This window comes from Hipposideros armiger, unplaced genomic scaffold, assembly GCF_001890085.2.
Source record: "Hipposideros armiger isolate ML-2016 unplaced genomic scaffold, ASM189008v1 scaffold_518, whole genome shotgun sequence".
NCBI classification, from domain to species: Eukaryota; Metazoa; Chordata; class Mammalia; order Chiroptera; family Hipposideridae; genus Hipposideros; species Hipposideros armiger.
In genome coordinates this window covers 1,108,584-1,128,947 of record NW_017731868.1, presented here as the reverse complement: position 1 = coordinate 1,128,947, position 20,364 = coordinate 1,108,584, and the positions used below count along the sequence as shown (strand labels likewise).

The window sequence follows — 20,364 nt, the reverse complement described above, 5'->3', positions numbered from 1 at the left end:
AGTGTGGCAAGGGCTATCACCCAAAGTTTTAAACTGAGGAGGAGACTGAGACTCAGAGAGGGTGTCTTTCCCCAGTGCACATGCCTAGCAAGGAAAAAAACCCCAGGATTTGAACTGGATCAACTCCACAACACAGCCTCACTACTGTCACACAGACCATTAACAAAATGAGATAGGAAAACTTCCCTCATCTCCACCTCCCACCCAATGGAAGCATCTGGCCCACCCAGTTACCAGAGCTTCTCCCATTAGCACTTCCACCTCCCAGGGCTAAGGCCTCTCTCTCCACAGGCTCCACCGTGGGAGAGGGGGCATAAGGAGGAGGCAGAGGCGGGAGGTGAGCACAAGGTCTTTTATGAGGCATCAAATATACATTCTTATATACAAGGAGGAAAAAAGACAATGCCTGAACCCCAGCTCCTCTCCATACAGCCCCTCCCGCTGCTGTACTCCCGCACCCCCAGGTCCCACGGTCCCTGGCCCTTCATTCAGCCAAGATCTGTCTGTTTGTCTGTACTGCAGCCCATGGCAGAAAGGGGAGAGGGAGGCAGGAGCTGAGAAAGGAGCTGGATATGTGGGGCAAAAAGAGGAGCTGGGGCTTGTAAAAAATATATTTATAATAAATAAACAGGGCTGTAAAGGGGCTGAAGAGGCAGTGGAGATTTTGGTGGACAGAAGGACTCAGGCATCCTGGTTCCCAGCCCCCACTCTGATGGCTTCAATCTCTGGCTCAGGAAGGACATCTTGGGCTCATGGTGGCCCTCTGGGAGCCTCTCTCCCCAAGGCTGATGCTGGGTGCCCTGCCCCAGCGAGGTGTGTGTGGGTGATATCTGTAAAGTGCATTGTCTCAGTTGTAGGTGGGGTAGGTGTAAGGGAATGGGGGGGGCATGCAATATGGGTGAGGGAGGGCAGTGCCCTTCTCATCCCAGACTTGAGCCCCCCCCCAAACCTGTCTGGACTTTGATCAGGATAAGAACGCAGCAAGGAGACTCAAGGTCCTGAAGCTGAAGAGGTCTGGGCTGGGGCATTGACTGGCTCTGGAGAGGAAGCACTGCCCCATCTGGGGGCCAGTATAAGTGGACCCCACCCACTGAGTGCACTGACAGTCCGTGTCCTCCGGCAGGTGGAGAGACACATGGAAGTGTGTGGCAAGGCCCTAAGGTCAAAGAGAGGGCCGAGCCAGCTGAGGTTTGGCCACAACTCTATGAAGCTCCCTACTAGCTCCACACGGCCAGGGGCGCCCTGGGGAAGTCTTCAACCTCACTCCTTCTGCCCTTCCCTACCAGCCAGAGCTGACCGGGAGCTCACACTGGCTCAGAGGTCTGAGGCCACCCAGCTAAATCTCCCGGGGGCGGGGGAAAAAAGGGGGAGATGAAGAGAGGAAAAAGAGGGCAAGGATCTCCAAAAGGTCCTCATCACTCCCCAGAGCTCAAGAGCCCTGTGTCCAGGCTTCAAGTGGTCCTTGAATCTGGAAGCAAACCCCATGGCGACTGTTGGAGATTAGAGGAGGGGTCCCAAGGCAGGGAGGAAGTAGGGAGGATGAGATTTCTATGTGTATATAGTATATTTTGGAAAAAACTGAAGAAGCAGAGAGGATGCAAGGCCCCTCTCCTGTGGATTCCCCAGACCTCCCTGGGCCCCAGCTCACTCTCTCCATTCATCAGACCACGGTGCTGATCCGACTTGGCTTGGCCTTAGGGTTTGCAGTGGGTGGGTTGGCCGTGCCAGGGGGCCCAGAGGCGTGCAGTGGGCCATGGGGGGAAGTGGGTGGCAGGGGTGAGTGCGGGGTGTGGGGTGAGGGTGGGGGCAGACAGGAAGGGATGGGGCTGAGAGAGGCTTGGAAAGGAGAGCTGACAGGTCAGGTGGGGTGACCGTTTGATGTTTGAGTGTGGTGACAATGGTGACTGGGGATGATGGGGGTGGGAGTAGGAGCCCCCTGGTGGCCGGGATCCGGGGCCCCCAGAGGCCCCTGCTGCTGGCATCATCTGTGGATGGTGGCTGAAGATGAAGTGCTTGGGGCCCTGTTTGTGGGCTGGTGGGTGCTGGGGGGCAGGACTGTACAGGGGCAATGGGGATGTGGGCTGGTGCAGAGGGTGGCGGCCATGTGGAGCAAACTGAGGGTGTCCTCCAGCCCCCCGTCTGGGAGCCCTGCCTGGCCGGCCCAAGGTGTAGTGCTGGGGGCCTGGGACTGGGCCGTGGGCATGGAAGTGGCGATGTGGCCCCACAGGTGGGGCTGAGGCGGGAGGTGGTGGAATGGAGCCCAGCTGGGGCAGGAGAGGGGGTTGCTGGGGTGGGAGGTAGGGTGGTGGGGCAGGGCCTGGTCCTTGACAATACTGGGCATGCAGGGCCTGGAGCTTGGACTGCCCATCGGGCAGCACCCCCAGGCCACCGTGGCTGTGACCATGGTGGTGGTGGTGGTGGTGGTGGTGGGTGGAAGAAGCAGATGAAGAGGAAGCAGAGGCCTGGCCTGTTGGCGGTGGCGGCATCTGGAAGGGCCCCTTGCCCCGCTTGCTTCCAAATAGGGAGCCCAGGAAGGATGAGGAGTTGGAGACGGGCCTCTGGCTCTTGTACTCCTCTGGCGGCGGGGGTGGGGGTGGAGGTGGCATCCTCTGGTGAGGGCGTGGACTGCTAATAACGGACCCCTGGAAGGGGGGAGGGGGGAAGTCAGGCCAGTCTAGAGGTCCTAAATCCCCAACCCTAAACTCCTCCCGGGCCCTGAGGGCTGGAGCTAGGGAAACAGGAACCCCGAGGCATCAAGAAAACCAAAGTAACAGTCCTGTACTTGTAAATGAAGCTCCCCAGCTTGCAGAGCTCTGCTGTCACATCCACTATCTCATCTGAGCCTCAGCTGGGAGGGGAAGAATTAGCAGTCTCTCCTCCTCACCCCCATTTTGCAAGCAGAGAGAATGTTAGGCCCAGGGAGACAGAGTGACTTGCTCAGGCTCCAAGAGGGAGGACTTGGAGGACTTGGAGGGAAGAGCTCCCCGCGGCCCAACTCCAAGGGCTTTACTACTCAGAGTTGGCCCAGGGGTTGGGAGGGGTCTCGGGAGAGTGGAAGACAGACTGAGAGACAGGCAGAGTGAGGACAGACAGAGTTGAGGACAGATGGAGAGAGTGGTTGGCTGGGAGAGGTAGTCGCAGGGTTCCCAGCAGGGAAGAGGGGGGAAGCAACAGGTCCCTTCCTCCTCCAGGGTCCATGGCAGCGGGGCGGGGCTCATGCAGAGGATGAGTGGGGCAGGAGCTGGCACTTACTTCGATGGTGCTGTCCAGCGATCCCACGCTGTTACGCCGCCCCCGCTTCCCTGCACCCACAAGCAAGGAGCCCAGCGTCAGAGCAGCAACCCCCCCTCCCCACCCTGCTGGGCTCCAGAGCTGGGCCCCTCCCGGGGACAGACACCCCTATTCCCTTTCCCCCGTTGAAGAGGGGGTGGTGGGGAGGAGGAGAGGTGGAGAAGGAGGAGCAAAAGGAGGACGAGATGGAGAAGGAGAAGTGGAGCCGGAGAAATAGAAGAGGAAAGAGAGGAGGAGAGGTGGAGCAGCAGAGAGGGGCTAAGACTGTGGCCCCACTTCACACTCCCTGGCCCAAACTCTGGGCTCCACCTGTTCTGACCTGGCTCCCAGGCCCCCTGTGGCACAGCGCCCAAGGCTCTAGATGAAGGCAGGGGGCGTGCGTGTGTGGCGGGTGCAGGGAAGGCTGGCGGTCAATGAAAGGAGGCTAAGAGGACACTGGGGCCCACATGTCCCCAGGGCCTGGAAGACTTGCCTGCATCTGAGAGGTCTCGCAGGGAGCTGCTGAGTGCTCCCCGTTTGAGCCCATCGCCTGCTCCATATGTATCCTCCAGGCTGCTGCGGGCCAGCGTGCCATTCACTGAGTCCTTGGCCCCTCCAGGCTGTGAAGCGTTAGGCCGCATCATACCTTTCTGCTTCTCCAGCTCCGCTGGGTGGAAGTGAGGGAGACAGGGAGCGAAGGTTAGGAACAGGAGTGAAAGGCCGCCCGACTGACCCCAGCCCTCCATGGCCCTTGCCTCTCCTCACCTGCTCTGTCCCCAGGGCCCCCCCTGCGTTGCCCCTTGGGCCGCCAGCACATCCCCTCCACCCACAGCTACATCTCCCAAGCCCCCTACAGCACCCAGCCCCATCTTTTGCCATCTCCTCTGGTGGTCTTCCCTTTCTCCCTCTCAGTGCCCGCTCCTCCTGCTCCTCTCCCCTTCCTTTCATCCATCTTGCTTCTCCCCTCCCCCGCCTGCTCTCAGTTTGGTCTCCCAAACGACCCCTGCCCTTCAAAACAGAGCTTCACAGTGGCTGGTTCACAGCAGGGGCAGGAAGGCCCTTCTAGACTGTGGCGAAGGGCAATCATTCCAGAGTCTGCTCAATGCGCAGATACCTTGCTTCAGAGCAAAGGGCTCCTGGAAGGTCAGGAGCAGGAAACAGACAGGAAACGTGTCCTCTGTTAAGTACTAGAAGTATGCCGGGCGCTATGCATCCTTGATCTCTCTTAATCCTCACAAGGGTTCTGAGGTAAGTATTACCATTCACATTTTTCAGGGGGAAGAAAGTCAGAATCTGAGAAGTCATAGAGCTTGCTCAGTCATGCAGCTGGAAATGGGGGAGCTGACATTCTGGAAGCAGGTCTGCCTGAGTCCAGAGCCCGTACTCTCTCGCCTTCATACAATTCCTCCCCTCCCCTGCAGAGGTCATGGAGACTTTTAGCGCCCTCCCCTTATCTCAGTATGCTCACCCCTGTCTCTGCATGTCCCAGGGTCTCAAGGATCTGGTGAACTGAAATTTGTGACCCCGCCTTGCTGAGGAGTAGAGTAGATCTTGGAACTGTGAAGCCCCCCCCTCCCACCAAGGAGCTGTCCACTGCCTCCATCTCTGTCTCTCTCTCTCTCTCTGTCTGCCTGCCTCTTTCTCCTTAACACCATGTTACTTAACTGTGACTGCATAGTCTGGAGGAGAAAAAAAACTTGAATGGCATTGGGAGGAATGAGATGTAATCGCTATTATCCATTACATATGATCAAAATGACTTGGTGTGGCCCCTCGAGGCTGGGAGAACGGGTCACTGGGACTCAGCTGAGGAAACGGCATGTGGGGAGAGGAGAGGAGAGGCTGGGAAGGAGAATAACATTTGCTGGACACCTAGGATGTTCAACACTAGAGTCCCATTAGTATGGAGGACACTTCGTTGGCCTTATCTCGTGGAATCTCCACAGCTCTGTGAAGGAGATTTCGTTACTCCAATTTCATATAGGAAGAAATTGGGACTCAGAGAGTCAGGCAAGTTGCCCCAGTTTACCCAGATAATCAGTAGCATACCTGGGAACTAAAACTAGAGTCCTGCCTCCAATACCCTGATTCTTTTCCCTGCGGCCTTTCATTAGAAGGAAGAGTCGCCTCATAGTGATGGCTTGGAATAATAATCAGAGGTTGATAGGTAATGAGCCCCTTGTCACTGAAGGTATTTAAGCAGAGGCTGAAGGGTTCCTGGAATGGGGGTAGGAAGGTTGGACAAGCCAACCCTCAACTCTGAGATTCTCAGAGGACAGTATTCTTGGTGGCAGCAGGGCACCATATCGGGAGGTGAGGAAGGAGACATGGCAAGGCTACTCACACTCCACGCGGTATTTCTCCATCTCCTGCACCTCAGCGATGGACTCGCGCAGGTCAGACGTGAAGCGCAGCCGGTCCTGGAGGCTGGGGGCATTGAAGATGATGAGGACTTTGCGCTCCCCGCCAGGTACCGCAGACAGCAACTTGATCCCAAACTGGTAATCTGTGGGGCAAGGGGAGGTGGGACCCCTCTGTCAGGACTGAGGCAATGGGTCTCATATGCAAAATAATTTTCTAAGGTCCAACTCTGATTGAACCTCTTCTCTGCTCAAGCATCTTCAGTGTCCCCACTTTGTTCCCAAAGCCCCCCAAAGCCTTCTGGGAGTCATGGCCCTGCTACTCCCTCTGCTCCGGGATGAAAGGGCAAACTGAACTCTGAATGCTCTCTAGAACCCCTTCCTCCACACCCCTGCCTCTTCTCACATTGCTTCTGCTGTCCAGAAGGCCACCCAACAAAGCTCCCTTGGCTCAGTCCTTCAAAGAACAGCGTGTTCACCATCTTTTGGGCCCACCAGAAAACATACACGCTGCGGTTCTCTGTGAGACCATGAGCTCTCTCTCCAGGGCACAGACCCTAGTCATACTCCACCCTGGCCTGCCTTGCATCCCAGGACCAAGTAGGTGCTTTGGAGACCTTAGACTAGTTATAAAGGACTCTGAAAACTGGAGGTTGGTGTGGATGAAGGGTGAACATGGGGGCCACGGCATAGACTCTTGGTTGGGAGGATGGGGTCCAAGAAGGCACTCACATGAATTCTGGAAGAGCTGCATGTGCATTTCCACGAGGGGGAAGGATTGACGGAAGCTGTACGTCACCAAGATCTTCTTCTTCTGGAAAATTTTGGTGACCTTTGGCAGGGATGGGACAAAGACAAGAGGCAGGGTTTGGGGTGGGGAATTTTCACATGGCACCTATTTCCCCTCGCCTCCCTCCCCTCCCACCACCACCAACAGACATATACACACAAACACACATACCCAGAAGTTGGGGAGAACAGAAGCTTGAGGAGCAGAACAGGAGAGGCAGGAGAAAATGCAAGCTCCTGATGTAATGACGCCGCACAAACAGGCACTTAGTTTTCACAGGAAGTAACTGAATGCTGCTCCCCCCAGGAAGCTTGTCCTAACACCCCACAGAGATCCCCCACTCCCACCTCCTTTGCTCCCAGAGTGCTGGTTCAGTGCCTTTCACCATCAGGCTTGACAACATTCTTTAGGTGCGATCGCCCCCTGCTGGACCAGGAGCACCAAGAGGCAGGAGTCTGGTTTTCAGGCATCTTGCCCACCCCCACGGGCCCCAGCACACAATGGCAATCTCCGCTGAACCAATGTATACAGTGAACAAGTCTTCCTCCCAACAACCCACGGTCTTTATCAAGTACTTGGGCACTCTGGACTCAACCAACATAGGTTATGAACGCCTCAGACAGTCTGCAATTAGAGCAGTCTGCATTTTGCGTTTAAAAGCGAATTATTTGATTTCAGGATGGTTACAGCGCACAGTTAGGCAAAATATTTTTTTAGTCCTTTGGACTGTGTGCTCCCCAAGAACAAGGACCGAGTCTCAGTCATCTCTGTGAACCCAGTGCCTAGCATGAGGTGTCAGTGAGTGACAGATATTGAAACATTTACTCAGCACCTGTGTGGGCCAGGCACTCCTCTGGGTTAGGCTATTCCACATCTGACCTCTTATTTCATCCTCAGGACAACCCTATGAGATAGGGAGTAGCCCCATTTCACAGAGGAGGAATTAAGGCTCAGAGAGGGCATTGGAGGAGCTTCATCTAAAGCAGTGACTCCCAACTGGGAATGACTCCCCTCCCAGGAGACATTTAGCAATGTCTGGAGACATATTTGGTTGAGAAAGTGCTACAGACATCTAGTAGGTAGAGGCCAGGGTGTGGCTAAACATCCTACAATGCACAGAATAGCCCCCACAACAAAGAATTATCCGGTCCTAAATGTCAATAGTGCCAAAGTTGAGAGACTCTGTTCTAAAGGAGAGAAGATCAAGGGGGACAAGTCACAGTCCTGAAATCCCTAAGCAGAGGGAGAACCCTTGTTCTCCGCGATCCCAAGGGTTGAATGACATTCATTGGAGGAAACCTATCAGGAGACAGAGTCTAGCAGTCAGAGATGTCTGACAGGGAAACTGGCTGCCTTGAGGGAAGGCAGCCTTCTGTCCTCACAGTCATGCAAGCAAGGAGCCATGCAGGAAGCCAGCTCTTGCTCTGGCTAAGAGGTTGGACAGGAGACCCTGAAATTCCCTTCCCACCTGCAGAATCCTAAGAGTCTCAGCTCTGAAAGACGCATATTGACAACGGTGATGAGCTCGGTTTTAAGAATCACTTCAAGTATCCCGACCACCTGAAGGTTTCAGAATGACCCTAGGGTCACAGGTTCACTTCCGTCTACCCAACCCTCCGGGCTATTAAGGGGACAGGACATTTCCTACCACTTCCCAGGTTGTACGTCTTTCATCTCCCTTGATCCTCACATTTTTTTGCCTCTGTGTGGCTATCACTACCTCCAAATGGATCCGGGAAATAAAGGAGGGGTAGGGGTGGCCTTGTCCAAGACCACATAGATCACATGGCCAAGCACTTCACCTCCCACACCTTCACCACCAATGTTAACGTGATTCACACCAGACGCAGGGGCCCAGCTCACCACCTCCCTTCCATCTCCTTCCCCACAGTGCTCATACCACGAGGAGGTCATTGAAGAGGAAGACCTCCCGCTGATGCAACCCTAGCCTCTGGGGGCGGTTGGGATCTGGCACCTCATAGAGCTGGCAGCAGCAAACCAGTCGACGGTGAGGAAGAGACAGGACCTAGATAGGCATGAAGAAGTAGGTGTCAGCATGGCAGCTTTAGGCACCTTAACATGGACTGCAAGAGGATGTTAACCTCTGATACATATCACTGTCACTCGGATACCAGGAGCCTGAGAAACGAAGGCCCGGACTTTCCTGCTGCTTTGCCTTTGCCCCAGTAGCTCCCTCTGTTTGGAATGCCTTTCGTGCCCAGCTTCATGTGGCCACATTCCACCCTTCTTCCGAATCCCAGTTCCAGTGATATCTCTTCCAAGAAGCCGTTCCTGATCTCCCTAGGCTGAAAATGACCTCTCCCTCTTTTGTGCTCTCCTAAACTAAATGTAAGGCAGAACTATTGTGTCTTTGTCTGACCCCCCCCCCCAGTCTGTGAGCACCCCCAAGGTCAGAGACCATGTCTGACTCATACCTGCATCCTTGGTACCCAGTAAAATGCTGGGCTCAGTGAAAAGGCATCTATCAATGTTTGTTGACTAAAAGACTGGAGTGTGTTCTTGACTTTGGTTATCAATTAACTATTAGCTTGGCTCCTCGCTTGGGATGGACAGGCAAAACCAGAGGTGGGAAGGATGTTATTATCTATACAGCACTGACTGTGTGCCTTGCAGTGTGCTAGATGTACTCCCATAGAGCACCTCACTCAGTATGCATCATGACCCCTAAGGAATGCATTATCACCCACTCCATTTGGCAAGTGAGGGGGCCTGAGGCTCAGAGAGGGGCACTGACTTACCACTCGGTGGCAGAGGCAGACCCAAACCCTGTCCCCTCTGAAACCACCCAAGTCACTTACCGGCTTCTTGCCCACAATCATGCGCTCCACAGCCTGGACCTGGGACACATGGTCATCGTTGGTCCGCAGTTCGCGCCCCTGGATGCGCTGGTAGATGCCCACTAGGAGGTCTCGAGGGATGTCTTCACCGTTGTCAACCCCTGAGTGGGGGCAGTAACACAGGGATATATTCCACAAATGTGGGGAGCGGCACCCAGACATGGGCCATAACATTGGCCAGGACTAGAAGGAGTGGCACCCTCAGTCCCTCAGTCAGGATAGAGCCAGGAAAGACACCCTTCAAGCAGATAGCCAGTTGCTTTCCTCCACAAAGTGGTTTTGTCTAAACAACTCAGAGCACACTGTGATTAAAACACTTCGATACTTTTGTTTGCCTTTCTAAATAGCAAAAATAATGCTAAATGATAATATCCAGTACAGTAAGAGTGCAGGGAAGTAGGCACGTATGTTAACATAACTATTTTGGAAGGTAATTTGGCAAGATCCTAAATATTCAGTGATTTTCCTCTTCTAGGAATCCGCCCTAAGGAATTACTCAGAAATATGTGCAAAGACATGTACAAGTACTACTTAGGGCAAAATGTTGAAATAACCTAAGTTCTAACAATAGAGGAACAATTAAGTAAAGCTAAGTATATCTGTTTAATAAAATAATTTACAGCTATTAAAAACTTGATGTTTACAAAAAGCACGAGAGAATTCCTGTAGCAAGTTAAGTGAAAAGAGCGGGATAGTGAATTGCATGCATGATCTTTACTTTATATAAAGTTACATAACCATAGGAAAAAAGACTAAAATACATCAAAATATCTACCATTGTTGCCTCTATCGGGCAGAATTTGGGTGATTAAAAGAAGTTTTCTAATTTTCTATATTTCCAAAAGCTCTGGAGTGAGCAGGTGTTCATTTCATTTGTTTGTTTATTCATTTAATAATTGGAGAGGGAAAGATATACATATATATATATATATACACATATAAAATATATATACATACACATATACATAGAGAGAGGGGTGGGGAGGGAGGGAGAATGAGTGAAATGAATGAATGAATGAATGATGGCAGGATTCTGGGAAACAGCTCCCGATGGCCTCTGATCTACTAACTCCCTCCTCCTGTCTACCATTCTTCACTCCTGATTGTCTGCTGAGCGAAACCTATTCACTTAAACCTTCTTCTGGAGAAAACATTTCTCCTTTGAAAATGCCACATCTCCTCCTTGGACAGGTGCTAAAAGCACATCCATCATTGCACTGCCTTTTGACCTCAGCTGCCAGAGACCTTAAGCCCAACAACTGTGCAAACCCTGCCGGTCAGCAAATTTGTCTTGTCTGTTTGTTTTTCCGCAATTCTATTTCCGCTTTCATTTCTGTTTCAATAATCCTAACATCTGTGCCATTTTTAGTAGGCTGCTCTTTGGTGAGAGGCAGGGCCTGACATCAATACAATAAACCAAGAAAAAAGGTCAAGGTGACCCCTTTAATCTGGCACTCAAGGCCCTCGTATATTGGTTCCAACTGACCTTTCCAACTGGATTGTCTAACCCATCTCAATTGTTCTCCAGACAATTTTACATTTTCCTACTTCTGTGCCTTTGTGATTCTTACTGCTAGCTAAGCCCTCCTCTATCGCCATTCTGCCACATTATCAGTGCGTTCAAAGCCCATCTTAAAATGAAAATACTGCTTCCTCCAGGAAGCACGTTGGAGGTGGGCTCTCCCTCCTCTGAGCTCTGACTGTACTTTCGGGCTGCCTGACATCACAGCTTGCTTTCTGTCTTGTGCTTGGTTCCTAGTACTATAAGTCAGTCTCTCCCATGAACAGGGAGCTCTCTAGGGGCAGGGACTATGGCAGACGCCCCTCCATTGTCCTTAGTGCCCATCATAGCGCCTGGCACATATGAGGCACTCGGGTTTGTATTGACTGGCTGGCTGGTTGGTCAAATGAAAAAATGAATGCACGAAGAGAGAAAAGAGTACTAAAATAATCAAGTGAGTCTTTATGGGCATAAATAAAGAAGAGAGAAAAGGAGGGAGTGATGAGTGAATGGACGTGTGAATGACTGGGTGAATTCGTGTAAGCTCCGTAAGAGTCAGGGCTTTTAATTCTCTTGTTCAGGACCTGCTCAGGCAATGTTCGGTGTGGGAGCCAGCAGATGGACAAACGACTGATTGAATTAGTAAGGGAATGCCCTGGGAGCATCCAGCCTTGGTGAAAGTGAGAGCATCACAGGTTCACTTCCGGAGAGCAGAGGTTATCTCCTAGTCCTTCCCCACCCTATCCCCCACCCTGTCCACTTGCCCTTCCCAGGTGAAGGACAGGAAAAGGAGGTCTGGGGTCACCTCTCAGGTTCTTGATGAAGTCATCTAGTTTCATCTTGCGTTCAGCCTTGACGCTGGGACTGTACATGTCAGTATTCAGGAGGATGATGGCAAAAGCAAGGATGAAGATGGTGTCCGGGTTCCGGAACTGGCGCACGAGGGCTGGGTTACACACACAGTACCGCTGGCTGCAGGACAGGAGGGGTCAGGGTCAGGGTCAGGGTTAGGCACCAATAATCTCCACCTACCTACCATCCTCCAAGTCTGGCACCACCAACCCTCTCCTTTGAAAAGTACTCCCAAGCCCTTTGGGTCTGTCCTTTCTTCAGAGTTTCCCCAAGACTAGCATGGAAAAACCACAATCACTACCTTTTCCTGAGCTCTTCCAGGGGATTTATGTACATTGTCTCATATAATCCTATCACAGCCCTTCAGGGGAGCTATTAGCAGCCCCATTTCACAGATGAAGTGACTGAGACCCCAAGTGGTAAGGTAACTTGCCCAAGGTAATAAAGCTGGTAAATGGGGAAGCCAAGATGAAAATCTAGATCTTTCTGACTGCAAAGCAAATCCTTGTCCCATTATAGGAAACAAGTTCTCAGCAACTCTCCTGTTTCTCCTCTAAATATCCAAAAGTGGCGGGACCAGGATTTATACCCATGTCTGCCTGATCCCCGCAGCATTCATAGTAGAGGATAAGAGTTCAGGGAATGGGTCATAGAGTCAGACACACATGAGTCCAAATTCTGGTCTCCCTGCTTACTCACTGTATGACTCTGGGCAAGTGATTTAACCTCTCTAAACTTCCGATTTCTCATCTGCAAAATGGGAATAATAATAGAAGCACCTACCTCATAGGGTTGTTGTGAGTATTCAGCGATATAATCATGAAAAGTGCCCAGTTAAGCACCTGATACCTGGAAGTGCTCAACACACGTTAGCTATTGTTGCTGATGCTGTTGTCCCTTTGGAGGCCCATGTCCTAGATGCTGAGCTAGCTACTTTATGCACATTACCTGTGATCCTCACAACTTAACTGTCTTGCCAGATAAGATTTGTAATTGCCATTTTCTGATGAGGAGAGTATGAGGCTCAGAGAGGTGATCTGAAGACACACTATGCTGCCCCCCAAAATAGGGAAGGGCAGCTTTAGCAGTGGGAAGCAGGCATACCTGAAGGCTTCGATGAGTCGTTCCACTTTTTGGGCCTCACCCTGAACCCGGATATGGGACTGGAACTTCCGGAGTGCATCATCCAAATCCATGGAGGAGAAGTCCATCTCATCCACCACACAGCTGAGGAGCAAAGAAGAGGGTGTGACCCTCTCAATTCCTCTGCAGGAAACCTCTGACCCACTCAGACCTGCTCAGATGGACAAATACCCCCACGGACAGACTTCCACAAAATCTGAACCCGTGGCCCAAGCAAGTACATATGAGAATGGAACATTTGAAATTGAATTCATCCCAGAAAAATCAAGACACATGGTTACTAAAAGTCCTTTCCATCAACTGACTCATTTCAGAGATGAGAAAACAGAGGCCCAAAGCAGGCCATAGGACAAGCATGCCTTGCCTGGGGCCACCCGGAAGACTTCAGGAATAGGGCCAAGAGAGATGGGAAGTCTTATGGGCAGAGGAGTATGGGAGCAGGAAGGGCTATTCATCCTATTTTACAATTTATCTGAGCAGAAAGGACAGGCTTCCCCCCTCCTCCCTCCTGCCCTTCTTTTCCAGGAATCCCTGGCCCGCCTGCCCCATCCTTGAGTCCTCACTCCAACACGTCTCTGTTGAACTGCTTCTGCCGGTTCCCTAGGAATTCCCCTATCATCTGCCGGCTCAGGCCTTTCCGCTCCAGGATGAAGTGAGCCACTCCCACCGGTGTGTCTGACAGGAAGCCCCGCTCAATGAGATACTGGATACCCTTCTCTGGCTTCCTGCAGAAATAGGGGAGTTAAATGAGATGACTGTCTTCCTGGAATTCTGCCCTCTGTCCCATTTCTTGAATGAATTTTGGGCCCAATCATGGCCTCAGAGAACCAAGGAAGTCGAATATATAATTTGGTCCAATCCCTTCATGGTATAGGTAAGAACTGAGGCCCAAGGAGAGGAAGCCACTTTGCCATTTCACAGAGCTTCAGATCTCCAAGGTATTCTCAACCCAACTTCCTCCTTCACTGGAGCCATGCTACAATTTAAAGAAAAATTAAGATCTAGTAAGAGCTTGTTCTATGTCAGGAGCTTTGGTATTCCCAACAGGCACTGAGGAGTCCTGGGAGAGGGCCTGAGCTCCAGGCTAAGCCCTTCTCTCGGAGTCCTAGGCCCTCAGAGTAGGAATGAAATGAAGACGTTACTTTGCTCCTTCTCCCACATCCCACTCACATCCCCCAGCCACCCAGACAGGTATCACCCAGCCTCTGAGTGTTTCCACAGACAAGGTGCTCCCTACTTTCCACTAGGCCAACTCTGGGTCTGAGCTATCCCATATTCAGAACCCCAGAGCCTTAGGACCCCACGGGGCGAGAATTTGGAGGAGACTTTGGTGTGACAGGAGTCTCAGACCCATCACTTACCATGCTTAACTTGGGACAATTCCATTTACTTCTCCAAGCCTGTTCCTTCTCAGTAAAATAGGGACACTACCACCCACCTTGCCGAGTTTTTCTGATAACTAAATATAGGTGGCAGTGTCTAATAGGCTACAGACATAAGGCATTTATTTTCTTACTATTTTCTAAACAAATGTCACTCTCCCACCCCATTCCTAAGCACCTGGCACAAGACTACCCACCTAGAAGGAGCTCAGTCCTGGTCACTGACTAGTCCATCACCCCACCCTGCCCTGCGACACCTCAAATATACACACCCTGCTAGTGGATAGATGGAAACACTGAAGCCCAAGGAAGGAATCTATCCTGCCCAGGGCTACACAGTGAGTCTGGCCGAAGTCAGGCTAAGGGTCCAGGTCTCCTGTTCCTCAGAGCAGGACTCTTCACACACCACATCAACTCCCCACCAAGAAAGGGAGATGGGGGACCACAGGTTCAGAATCCGTCCTATAGACCATGCACTGGGGCCCAGAGATCACACAGCTCATCATAGGCGGTACTAGAAGTACCTCTAATGGGTATGTTGTGGGGGGTGGTGGTGGGGAGCTTTCTACTCTGCTACCTTGCTGTCAACCCTCTTCCCTGAACAGCTGAGGAGAAACACCGCCCACAAAATGAGAGGATGGTGGTAGCGGATCACTGCTTGGAGTTCAGCCTTGAAGTCAAAGTGTGCAGTGGCAGGGTAGGAAGGGGCAAGAGGGTGGGAACGGGAGCACATACTTATTGAAGAGGTTGAGGCCAATTCTGTAATGGCGCCTCTGCACCACGTCGTTGTTGAAGGCTGGTGAGTCCCAACTGTGCCTCGTTTCCCGCTGGTAAGTCTGCTTACACAGGCTGGTGGCTGGAGGTTCCCTCAGGCTGTCCCTCGACGAGGAGCCAGAGCTGCAGTTGATGGTCTCGTTGGAATTGCTGGAGCTTTCAAGGCTCTCATTGTCTCCACCATCAGAGTTCTCGCCGGCTGCCTCACACTTCCCCAACCTCCGACCTCCAGCCACACCACTGGGCCCAGTACCACTGTTGGGGGCTGGTGGCAGGGGCCCTGGCGGGGCTGGGGCTGGGCCCTCCGGGGCTGGGTAGTGGCGGTGTGGGATCGGGGCCCTGCCTGGTGGCCCCTTGTGCTTCAGGGTCCCATGGGGGCTGCAGCCATCGGCTTCATACACCAGCTGGCGGTGGACAGAGCCGCGATCTGAGCGGTCACTCAGGTCTACGGAGCTGTCACTAGGAGGCTCAATGGTAAGTAGGGGAAGGTGGGCGGCTCGCAGCCGGAAATCCCGACACTCTAAGCACCCAGGCCCCCTGCGAGTGCCTTCCTCACGGCTACCGTCTTCCCGGGTCCCTGGTGGCACTGGTGGAGGAACTGGTGGGAGAGGGGCTGGTGCCCAGAACTCGGGCCGGCCCTGGGGTGGGGGCTCTGTGCTGGGCAGTCGTTCAGGGGATGGTGGGGGAACTGGGTCATCCAAGTAGAGGGGAAGGTCACTGAAGGATGTGGCCGAGCTGTCCTCTTGCTGTTCCTTTGACTCTCGCTTCTCCAGTTGAGCTGACCCTGGCTCCTCGGACATGGGCCCTGATGGGTGGCAGTTCAGGGCCTCATCGATGGATTCAGCCAGAGACTTTACCTGTTGGGGGACGGAGGGGAGGAAGGAAAGGGAAAGAAAGGAAGGGAAGATGAAAGGAAGGACGGTGGGATGGTAGAGGGGTGGGAATGAAGGAGGAAGGGAAGGAAATAGGGGGAAACTTCCTGGTGGGTCAGCCAACAAGGGGGATTCCCCTCCCCACCTCTACAGGTTCTCTGCAGTGTATAAAATAACTCCCAGGGAGCTGAGACTAATGCCCACAAGTTCCTTTCTCAGATGCCCCAATACCTCCTTAATGTCCATATAGACCCAAGCCAAATGCCACCTCCTCCCTGATTCAGTCCACATTCCTGCCTCTACCAACCCCTGGGTGAACCAAAATCCCAGCTTCCTCTGGGTTCCCAGAGCCCTCTGTCTGGTTCTGTCTTAGGAAATCCTTAAGATTTAGCCTTGAGAATCCAGACCATGACTGGTAACTCTGCCTCTCTGTGGTATCCAGCCTCTAAACTGGCCCCCAATGATCCCTGCCTCCTGGTATCCACACCCTTGTGTACCATACTGTCCCGGGGTTGGTCTGTGGGGCTGATAACATATGGCAGAAGTGATGGGATATCACTTCCGAGATTCGGCTATGAAAGACTATACCTAAAACATTAAATGGAAAAAAAAAAGAGAGACTATAGCTTATGTCTTGAGCCCTCTCACTCACTTGTGCTTTCTCTCTCAGACCCTTTGCTCTGGGGGAAGCCATGCCATGCACAGTCCTATGGGGAGGCCCATGTGATGACAACCCGAATCCTCCTGCCAGCAGCCAAATGAGTGAGCTTGGAAGCAGACCCGGCGGCCCTAGTCAAGTCTTCAGAGATTGCAATCCCGCACTACAGCTTGACTACAGCCTCATGAGAGACCCTGAGCCAGAACCACCAGCCAAGCCACTCTCAGATCCCTGGCCCTCAGAAACTGTATGAGATAATAAATGTTTGTTGTTTAAGCTCAGTCTTTAAATTCAGTTTTAAGCCACTAAATTTTGGGGTGATTTGTTACGCAGCAATAAACTAATACCCTTCCCCATCAGACTGGGATAGCACTGAGAGCTGGGCCCAGGCCTGGTTCCTCGATGTCCCCACCAGATGGTGGGCGTCTTTCCCCTACTACCCCTAGAGGGATGGTTCCAGGGCCAGTTTCTTTCTTTCTAGCTCAGCTCAATACATTGCTTGACACAGAAGAGATGTTCAATTAAATGTTTGTTGTATGAATGAATAGATGAGTGATTTAGATTTTTCTTGAATACTCCTTTCCTTCCCTCTAACCACCCCACACACACCCCTTCACTAGCTACAGGAAGGCATGCCCAGGCTGATGGCAGAGCCAGATCACAGAGGTTAGAGCAGAGTGATTTCTTCTCTTACAAAGCTTCCTTTCCTCCTCCCTCCCTTCATTCATTCAACAATTTCAACCAAATACCTCCTTGGTTTTAGGAAGGAAACTAACATGTACTTAGCATCTACCACATACTAGGTGTTTTCATATATATATATATATTGCCTAGTTGAACTGAATCTTTAAAACAACTCTGAAAAGAAGGGTTTAGCTCTATTTTATCGATCATGTTTCAGTAAGGTTAAACAGTTTGCCCAAGGTCACACAGCTGGGAAATGACAGAGCTGGGATTTGCACCTGAGCAGCTGTGCTGACATGCCCAAGCCTAGAATGATCTCCCACCACCATCAGTGCCTGATACATTCCCACCCTTCCATGCTTTTGGCTAATGCAATGCTTATGCAAGCAACACTCTGCCTATCTCTAACTTGCTAAATCTTATCTGTCTGGTAAGGCCCAGCTCCAGTGCTGTTTTCTCAAAGCAGCCTTCTTGGTTCTCCCAAAAGAAAACTGCTTCTCCCTCTTCTGGGTTCCCACAGTACTATATGTGATCATTTCTCATGGCTCTGAGCACACTCTATTTCAGGAGACAGTCATGGGCACACATGTTGGCCATTAGATCCTTGAGAACTACTGACCTGGGAGATCCTTGAGAACAAGGACCCTTGGTGGCTCATCTGTCTCCCGCAAGGTGCCCAGCACAGAGCCTGGTCTGTGGTAGTGTGGTGTAAGCGAAAGGGCATGGGCTTTGGAACCAGACAGAGCTGAGCTCAAATCCAGTTTGGAAAAGTCACTTCATCTCTCAGGGCCTCAGAGCCTCAGTCTCCTCCTCTCTAAAAATCAGGGTACCCTCCCCCAGCTCGCAGGTCATTATGAGGCATGCATGGCACCTGGCACAGAGTAGTCGCTCATCACCTGTTTTAGGCCAAAATTTGATAGTGGATCAAGTTCCAAGGAGTGAGAACTTTAATTTTCTTATGTGTTCTACAACCCCGGATTTGTAACTTGCTTGTTTTAACTATATCATTTTTTTGTCTTGCCAATCCACAGTCTCTACTCACGGTAGCTAGTTGTTGTTTTTAAATGTTTGTTGGGCAATGTCTTTCAGCTTGAAGTATAGGTAAAAAGTCACAGGAGTAGTCAGAGAAGGGGGATGGGGAGGAAAGGCCCTTTTCAGGGATGCTGACCTGTTTGGAGAAGGAGTCCTCCAGCTCTGTGACGTCATTAGAAAACTCTCCTGATGTGGTGACGGAGCTTCCCCCACCATCAATGCCCCCTCCACAGGAGCCTCCATATGGTAGCCCCCGTTCAAGCCGGTGGCTCCGGGCACCAGCCATGGCACCCTCGTCCAGCGAGGCAGGCTTGCCCTCGAAGTACGCAGGGTTCTGTGCCTTCTCGTATTCCTCAAAGGAGAACTGCATCCGCATGTTGGAAAGGATGATGCGCCGGGACATGCGGCTCTCTGAAGCTGAGCTGCGGAGCCGCTCAAAGTTCTTGTTCATGCGGTACTGGCGGAAGGCCGTCTGGATGGTCCTGGCAGCCCTGCGGCTCAGGAAGGAGCCCCCATACTTCCTCTCCAGCATTTCCACCTGGCAGAGGAGGGTCAAGGGGAACAAGGTAAGAAAGTCACTACAGCCTCATCTTTCTGGGCCTCACCCATACTACCACAGAGTCGCAGCTAACTGCTTACAGCTGCCTGAATGCACCAGGCTGCGCTCTCAGTGTTGTCTTCTCACTCTAACCTCAGACAGCACTTGTCACACGGGACTGGATTGTGGTTTTCTTTTCTATTTACAAGAACTAGACATTCAGTATTCCAAAAAACTTAGAAGACATAGAGAGGGCAAAAAAGGAAAGCAACAAGGAAGGAAGGAAGGAAGGAAGGAAGGAAGGAAGGAAGGGAGAGAGGTAGGGGGGAGGAGAGGGAGGAGGGAGGAGGAGGGAGAAACGAAAGAAAGAAAGAAAGAAAGAAAGAAAGAAAGAAAGAAAGAAAGAAAGAAAGAAAGAAAGAAAGAAAGAAAGAAAGAAAGAGGAAGGATTGAGAGCAAGGAGGGGAGGAAGAAGGAAAAGAGAGAGGGGAGGGGAGAGAGGGAAAGAGAGAAGGAAGGAAGGAAGGAAGGAAGGAAGGAAGGAAGGAAGGGAATAAGATTGCTTCATCTAAAGTCCCAACACTTAGGCATAACCACAATTAACATTTTGGTTTATGTCCTTCCAGTTTTTTTTTCTATACATAGCATTTTGTGCCTCCCCCTTTAGCTAAACAATATCTTGCGTGATATACTGTAGCATACTCTTCTCAAATTGTCAACTTATGTGTGTGCTTCTCCCATTAGACTGAGATCTTTGCGAACCGGTCCATGTCTCATTCCTCTTTGCATCTCCGGGACCCAGCATGAAGCTCAGCGCTTGCTGAGGGAATCCGGACCCAGTGGATAGGTGGCAAACGAGTCCCCGATAGGGTGCAGGGTCCTAGAGCCTGTCTTCTCCCGTTCCAGTCTTACTCTCCCTCTCGGGATACCAGCCTCAAGTGCCACCTCCCAATCCCTCCCTTGATTCGCTCACACCCCCATTCCCACTCCCGTTCCCAGCCAAAGCCATCTCCTCTGCACCTTCTTGTCCTGCAGGTCTGTGGAGAGTTCGTAGCTGTCCGAAAGCGCCTTGGAGCGCTTTATCTCCTCCTCCTCCTGCTTCCTCAGGGCCACACTGGCTGGCTGGAGGCGGGCCCGCTGAGCCCAGGGCAGGCCCACCCCAGCAGGGGGGGCCCCCATGTGGCTGCTGGTGGAAGACAGCTGGCTCAGCCGGTAGGGGGGTTGGCTCCCAGGACTATCAACCGCTGTGCTCAGGTCACTGCCTGGGGCATCACCCTCCACACTGTGGGGATGAGATAAGATGAGCCAGGATGTGGGAACAAAGGACAGACCTGCTGGGCCAGACAGAGTGGATGGACCAGATTCCTTCCCACAACCCCGCCCCCCAGCTGCTTCACAGTTATAAGGACCCAAGTAACTTAAAGGACAAAAGGGAGTTTTACACCCCACCCCCTACCCATCCCATCCCAGCCAAACTGTCTTCTCACTGCCCTCAGGATCCCTTCCCATCAGGCCCCCTTGCCTTTGCAGCCCTCTCCTCATTCCCCTTCAGCCCCATCCCTCACAGCTCCATCCTCAGGTGCCCCCTGCCCTCTCCCAGTCCTGGTCCCCTCACAGCTCCATCCTCAGGTGCCCCCTGCCCTCTCCCAG

The 20,364-nt window shown here is 52.1% G+C and overlaps 1 protein-coding gene across 2 annotated transcripts in view; it reads right to left on the bottom strand.

Moving 5' to 3' along the window:
* Window positions 1–337: 337 nt before the first annotated feature.
* Window positions 338–20,364, bottom strand: part of IQSEC2 (IQ motif and Sec7 domain ArfGEF 2) — a 77,644-nt gene continuing 57,617 nt past the window's right edge. The window contains exons 3-16 of one of the 2 annotated variants that reach the window (XM_019668142.1): window positions 19,735–19,996; window positions 18,313–18,714; window positions 14,892–15,787; window positions 13,338–13,499; window positions 12,736–12,858; window positions 11,585–11,751; window positions 9,240–9,379; window positions 8,321–8,446; window positions 6,363–6,462; window positions 5,615–5,776; window positions 3,764–3,937; window positions 3,253–3,302; window positions 1,873–2,642; window positions 338–1,826 (exon numbers count right to left, since the gene is read on the bottom strand). In XM_019668142.1, coding sequence (XP_019523687.1) covers window positions 1,661–1,826; window positions 1,873–2,642; window positions 3,253–3,302; window positions 3,764–3,937; window positions 5,615–5,776; window positions 6,363–6,462; window positions 8,321–8,446; window positions 9,240–9,379; window positions 11,585–11,751; window positions 12,736–12,858; window positions 13,338–13,499; window positions 14,892–15,787; window positions 18,313–18,714; window positions 19,735–19,996 — 3,700 coding nt within the window. In that variant the 3' untranslated portion in view covers window positions 338–1,660. Of the gene's footprint in view, window positions 1,827–1,872; window positions 2,643–3,252; window positions 3,303–3,763; window positions 3,938–5,614; window positions 5,777–6,362; window positions 6,463–8,320; window positions 8,447–9,239; window positions 9,380–11,584; window positions 11,752–12,735; window positions 12,859–13,337; window positions 13,500–14,891; window positions 15,788–18,312; window positions 18,715–19,734; window positions 19,997–20,364 lie in introns of those variants that run through there. The other variant, XM_019668141.1, reaches the window with a different exon arrangement.